Source organism: Branchiostoma belcheri, unplaced genomic scaffold, assembly GCF_001625305.1.
Source record: "Branchiostoma belcheri isolate BF01 breed outbred unplaced genomic scaffold, Haploidv18h27 scaffold4, whole genome shotgun sequence".
NCBI classification, from domain to species: domain Eukaryota; kingdom Metazoa; phylum Chordata; class Leptocardii; order Amphioxiformes; family Branchiostomatidae; genus Branchiostoma; species Branchiostoma belcheri.
In genome coordinates, this window is record NW_017804020.1 from 1,833,728 (window position 1) to 1,840,777 (window position 7,050).

The following is a 7,050-nucleotide window of genomic DNA, read 5'->3' on the forward strand; positions in this document are numbered from 1 at the left end:
TATGTTTAGTTAGAGCTGGTTTATCGAAGACTGTAAGGAATATAAATTTCTCTATACTATGCAAATACTCAAAATGGGAAATTTACTTACCACATAATCGGAAAGAATGCTTCTTTCGCTGTTATACAAAGAATAATCCACAATAAAATGTACCTCATCTTCTAGTCTTAAAGTTATCTCCAATCAGACATTTTGATGGCTGCAAGTGCAAAGACAGTATCAAATTCGCCAGACAGTTAAATATTGGCACCCGAAGTTTGGCTGGTGTGAAAAAGGACCCTAGTGCAAAAGAAAGCCCGATGAAAACGCCCAGAAAATATATAACAGAATAAAATAAGCCTCTGCTTGGAGGGTAGTCTCAAATACCAGACATCTTGGCTTATGACGCTGTTTTTCTAGTTTATTTGCAATAGTCTGACTGCAATTCTGGTAGCTCGACTGACTACCAAGTCTTATCTGTACACCTGCCTTTGCAAGTCTCTTCGAGTGCATACCATGAATGATTCAAGTGAGACACTTTGCATGATTTGATAGGTATCTGCCCAAGATCTGACAGAAAAGGGCTGATATTATTAAACAATACTTATGCTTTCAAAATGTTATATAAAACCAGTCAGCAGTGTCCAATAGTCAGCAGCGCTAAACGGTTCGGAGGTCAAATTTGACTCAAATTTAACTCAAATTCGATGTAGATTCGTACAGAAAGGTGGGCGTGGCCTTAATCAGGTCAGGCTACTCTCGAAACTTCAGGCTGGCGGTCGGAGGAAAGGTTCTGAATGTGTGACAGGTACTCTCCAAGCAGAGGTTGTGGGGAAAGATCGTTACCTTTTTATATATGGCGTTTTTTTTTGTCCTGATCCCCGTCGGTGGCCGCGGAGCTTCTCTGGCTAATGGATACTGCCTGGCCAATTTGATACTGTCTTTTTGCCACCGAGAGGGATCTGCTTGGAGATTAGTGACAGGAGCTTAAAGCTTTAATCCCCGTCCTGGGTGGGGGTCTACCTGCCGAATCTCGCCCGGCCTCCCAAAGATCGGCACCGTCTGGACCCAAATGTTTTTCCGGGGCAACACTTTTTTTCTGTGTCCCTGATCGAGTTTGGGGGATGACAAATTAGCGGAAAACAGCTGGTCCACCAAATGTCCTCAGCAGAGAACCTGACCGCGACCGGACTGAAGTTAGCCTCGTATTTGTCACCCAGCAGGTACAGGACGTGGCTGACAGCCACACTACAGGTATATGACATCTTCATCCCTTTCTTGTGCCGACTGGGTCCGGGATGCTGTACAGTCAAACCTGCCAAGATGACCACCTCTTCAAGCTGACCACCGGGCCATGGTGACCGCTTTTTCTCGGTCCCAAGAATTTCCCCATTGACGCAAGCATTAAGTGATCTGCCCAACACGGCCGCCCTGAGTTGGGTCCGCTCAACCTGCCTATGACGACCACGTCATTTCCGATCTGTTGGTTATTGATGATAACTAAAGAGAAATCATGGAGAAACCAGTCAGATTGGCTCGACTGCTGGAAAATGTTTTTTTTTTTCGACATAAACTGTGCCATGTGCCTGTTCAATGTGACCTGTTTTCTTCCGTCCCCTAGATGGTCGCCTTGGTCAGGTTTGACTGTATAACATGTGAAACTTGGCTCTAAACCTTGACATCCTTGTTCTGCCTTGAATTTTCAGTCCACTTTGATGGACCATAGCCTGGTTATTTTTCTTTCATCACACCTTTAATAAGCTGACCTGCTCCATCTCTGAACCACACCAGAGCCCTCATGCTAGTCATTCTTGACATATTCTTGGCTGACCAATCTAGTCTGGATTTGACACATTAGTACACAAATTTTCTCTCCTTAAAAAGCTTTAAAAAAAGGAATAGGAATAAAAATCATTACCTCATATAAGTTGACACTTCAACACAAATATACATGTATTACCCTCAGTTAACAAGTACATGTATATTAGAATAGCCTACAAAAGTCAGAAATTTGGCAGCATATGGTTTTGTTACTCAACTTCAAAAACAAGCAGAGATGTTTCTTGATCCCAACCATACTTTGTTACCTTCGCCAGAAGGTCATGTTTTGGGGAGAAAGTGCCTGTACATGTGTGTGTCTGTCTATCTGTGTCTGAACACAATAAGTATGGCATGTCACCGCAGACTATCTTGATATTCTATGAGTAGGTTTCAAAAATATTGGGCCTCCTGGTGGCTTGTTATGATACTGCAGTGGAACGTCCAGTTTTGATATCTTGTGATCTGGACATGTTACAGTCTTGACGCTTGCATGGCAAATAGCTCTTGTGCTCAGGAAGTAGTGACGTGAGTTTGGTACCCCTAGTACATGTACCTTGTTCTGGAACTGCAGTGGCAAATCTTAATATTTGGTGTGTATAAGTCAATGGAAAAAGGTACAATTGCAAGTCTAGTAGCTGGTACATTGTAAGAAGGGAGATACCTGGATGAATGATTCACACTTGACACTTATAAATCACATATAAGCAACTCTTGCTTCTTTTATTCAACAACACTATAACTTTATAAGATCTTTTTAAAAGCTCTGCTTTGCAATAAATATACAGTTCTTTCCTGTGCCTACATTTAAAATCTATGTTTAAAATCTATGATCGCCATTTGATACTCGTTGCCATAGATTCCAATGTGTAGTATTAGTAATGTATGTATGGTGATTACAACACAGTGTTGGTAGTGGTTAACATTTTACAGCTAAAATGTCAAACATAATGCAGTTATCTTAAACATAAAACACCAACCACTTGGTGGTTGAATTATTTTTTTAAAAGTTGGAACATGGCACATAAACATGGTACATGTATGGCAGTATCAATACAAGATTGTACTTTTTGCTGTTATGTGGATTCAAGAAAGTTACAATCTCTGCAAAAGTCTGTCTTGAATGTGGAAACTAAAGGAGTAACACTGTTAGAGTTGAGAAAAGTTGTGAAAGTTAGAGGAAAGTTACGCACAGCAAAACACTATTTTTCATATTAAAAATCAAGACCATGATGGTGAGCACATCACTTCTACATGTAGTATGAAAATTCACCCATAACAAGTAAACGAACACTTTTTATCTGTGTGATCTGTCATGATATGTACATGATATACAGTACTGTACATAGTACAACTGTAGCATTCTATTATACATGCACTACAATGGTCTATGCTTAGACACTATTTCTTTGTGATCATATTGTAGGAATGGGTAACCAAGGTAGGGCAGTACGTTGTTTTAATCGTTTAAAAAGTGGTTTCTGAGCAATTTTTGGCACTTCAAGTCCCTGAAATTTCTGAGGTAACTTACATCTGATTCCGAACCTTTACTTCTTGGTGCTAAGACTTAGTAAGCGTTAAGAAAACTGTGTAAAGCATGTGAGCACACGAAAACTGTATACATTAACTTAAGTTAAATTTGTCCTGCGTGTAAATTGGCCTGCTTTGACGTATGTCAAGAATGTACGGTCAGATCAAATGTTACAGACTGATTTATATGCAGGAAAAAGTTGATGTGTATGCAATTTTCGTATGCTTGCATGCATACATGTACATAGTTTTCTTACTGTTAGGATTTTATCTGCATGTAAATCGGGACTTACACTACTCAAAGACTTTGGGATGAAATAAACTATATTGTACATGGACGGACATATGCTAAGTGGTAGAGACAATGCTAAAATGTATTTTTTATCATACAATATTTTGCTACTCTTTTTGATAGGCTGATAGATGGAAGGTTTGATAGTCTTTCTTTTCTTGACGCAGAACTATTCTGACTATAACTAATGGTGACAGATAAAGGAAATTTCAGTAGACTTGCTTCTACAAAGAAAACATCAAGGGGCATACATGTATAAATATACTGTACACAAGGCCACACCAATTTAATTTCTTGGTTAACAAATTCGCCCGCTTCATTTTTTTCTGATTTGAAAATAAAAATAAAAATTCAGAATCAACTGCAAAAGGCTCATATTTTGCCCTGAACAGTTGAAAACAGTCCTTTTCTTACTAGTTCTTACAGTTATTCCATCTTTCAATGCAATGGTATCATTAAAAGTTCAGAACTCATTGTTTAAATTTTGAACAAGCCTGGTGTGTGGACTTCATGGCTCCTATGGTACCATTTTGGGCCATTATAGGATTTTTTTTTTCGCCCGCTCACACCTTTTTTCTAGAAAAATCCGTTAACCAAGAAATTAAATTGGTGTGGCCTAAAAGTAACATTTTTTTGCTTGAACATGGCGAACATGTAGAGCACAATAGTGTGTAGTAGAGTACTTTCCGCACACACCTGTGTAAAAGATAACCTCTTGACCAACTAGTAATGTATGAAACACTGAAGGCATTGTTGATTAAATGATGTCCCTGAGCTTTTAAACATACAAAGGCCTTCCTCTTGCTACATGTAACGTTACCTACTTAAAAATAACTTCAGGATAGATTTAAGGCAACATAAATATATTATCGCTTTCTATACCTTGTATATACAAGTTATGTGACTTAATATAATTCAGATAACAGCCTCTGTACACGATTGTTCTGTATTTCATATATACATAAGTACAGGTAATGTTATATAAGTGGAATGCACTGCATTTTGCAAGGGTAATGCTTTGCATATGGTAGCCAAAGCTTTCTTGCCTTTAGCAAGCTCCAATATGCACCGACCACACATGGACAAAACTTCCAATAGTTTCAGAAGCTTTTCCCATGATCCTGCCATACATAATACCTTTATTTCTCACCCGTAACTCTATCATCTGGGAGGCTCGCATATTCTGTTAAGGAGTATCTCTGAATACAGGGCATTGATGTCCCCCTCCACATGGTAATGGACTGGTCCGTACATATCCTCCTCCTCACCACCCGGGTCGGTATACTGTCTGTGAGGGGGGAGGGTCTCCCTTTTTGTGATGTTTGTTGCTGTGTGCTCTCCTCTTACCTGTCTGACCTGTAGATAAAAAGAAAAATATGATGAGTTTTTGTAAGCACGCATGCGTACACAGTTTTCAGATGTTAGGTTTCTGCCTGAGTGTTTTAAATGGGTCTTAGAAACCTGCAATCAAACATACATGTACTCAGTGTTCTACCTAGCATCAGTCTTTCCCTCATTTGACTGTATTTACTACATAAAACTGAGGCATCAACCAGGTCTTGAAACTTTACTTTCATTAGGTTTTTCCAGTTAACCATACAATGTACATGTATTTTCAAAAAATCAAAGAACCAACAAATCAAATTGGTGTGACCTACAATAAAGACATAGAAGGAGTATATTTTTCACCAAAACAGATGTATTACAGTCATTAAACTAAGCGTCTACCAGCAAAATTTGCACCTAAAAATGCAGGAAGTAGCATTTCAGTGAGTCAATATTTTGAAATTTACGTCAAACAAAATTGAGATGATTGAAAAAAAATTCAGTTTGGCTAGACCTATGCAACGGTCCGGACTTGCACATGTCTTCTATCATTGTCACGTCGAGAGAAAATCTTTGTTTTTCCCCCGTGTCCTGTCAACAGGTATATCTCAGCAGATTGTCATTTTGTGGATATCAGGAGCACAAAAGGCCGAGGCAGGAATCCCAAAGCAAAATATCTCCTGTCAGTTCTTAAGCCCCGGGTTCACTAGGTTAGTGAGACAAGTCCCCGAATCGACAGAAATAACAAAATAACAGTGGCAGATTTCACTAATGATGCCTAAATACCAGCGTGTTGTTTCTGTTGGCACCGGGCGAGGTGATTGAAGTCATACAGCTTAGTCCGAGCCCTTCTTGTCAGTTTATGTTTCTTTCACCTTTCCGTGTGGGGCACGACAAATTACCTTGCCTAGCAGGGGAAGGTCAGTCCTGTCCTAGAGGTGGAAACATTCAGACCTAAACTATGCTAACTACTGCAGTGTGTCTGTCACTAACCACGGGGAAGGTCAACACATCGACAGAACGTACCAGGCCTGTGCAAAACCTGTAATGTATTATGTGCATTTTGCCATACGATGTATCTTCTACATCTGTTGCGCAATAAAGTTTTTCCTTCTTTGTATGCACAGAACAGGAATCGGCAAAATGCCTTGTTTAAGGTCATTTTCAGGTATTTAAGGATGACATTTTGTCCGTGGTTTTTAAACGTTGTGTCGGAAAAGATATTTTCTGCAACAGGAAAAATTCTGATGCAATTTTGATCAAACATCCAAGGAAAACAATGAAAAATCTAGCTTTGTGTAGGCATAGTACTGCCAACAACGTAACTGCTGGGATGGTCTATATGAAGCTGCCCATGTAACATACATGTAGGTCTATACATTTGCCACCCTGAAGTTGCCTTGGAAACTGTCTTTAAGTGGAAAGACTCCCTCACCTTGTGAAAGTGGCAGGCACATTTTCCTTGTAGGAAGTCCTTGTATCTTGGCAAAGTGACGTTGAAGGTTTCCACCACATCAAACCCCAGCTGCCTTGCAAAGTCGCTCAGGCCTGCGTTGTGCATCAGTAGCTTGTGTTGCTCTTGCTGTTGGCATATGACACATTTCTAATTAGATTCAGTGCCTTTCTGTTACACGCAAGATGTTACCATCAATGCAAGGCTGCAGCTGATGCTGAAACAGGAGTTTTTTTACCTCCATTTTCTCCAGTGCCAGCCCTGAACCTATAGTGCAAGGGTTGTGCTAAACTTTCATCAAGCAAGAACTGAATTTTGTTTTGCTCTCTCTTAAAACTTTGTTTTTTTCAACAAGTTCAAGACATGTCATCCACCTTTAATGGCTTTTGCCATGAGGTATAGCAAGCCATTTTAATAGCAAGAACCCATTGAATACAAAAGAACATTCCAATTACATGTAAGTTCTTCCCAACGCATAACACAAGAACAACTCAATTTATTTTTAAGTGTTGCCTGCTCTCCTATATCTACAGTTAAGCGTTGCCAGGATCCCCCCCATGCATTCCCTCCTAAATCAAGTCATCCACCCTTAACTGTTACAGGTTGCATCTTTACCTGTGAGAGACAGTGGATGCCGTCCACAGGAAGGTGG

The 7,050-nt window shown here is 39.7% G+C and overlaps 1 protein-coding gene across 4 annotated transcripts in view; it reads right to left on the reverse strand.

The window, feature by feature from the left end:
- Positions 1-4,178: 4,178 nt before the first annotated feature.
- LOC109477022 (cadherin-like and PC-esterase domain-containing protein 1) overlaps positions 4,179-7,050 on the reverse strand; it is a 100,236-nt gene continuing 97,364 nt past the window's right edge. For all 4 annotated transcript variants that reach the window (XM_019778040.1, XM_019778039.1, XM_019778037.1 and 1 more), the window contains 2 exons: positions 6,381-6,527; positions 4,179-4,975 (listed from right to left, as the gene is read on the reverse strand). In XM_019778040.1, the coding sequence (XP_019633599.1) occupies positions 4,781-4,975; positions 6,381-6,527 (342 nt within the window). In that variant the 3' untranslated portion in view covers positions 4,179-4,780. The remainder of the gene's footprint in view (positions 4,976-6,380; positions 6,528-7,050) is intronic.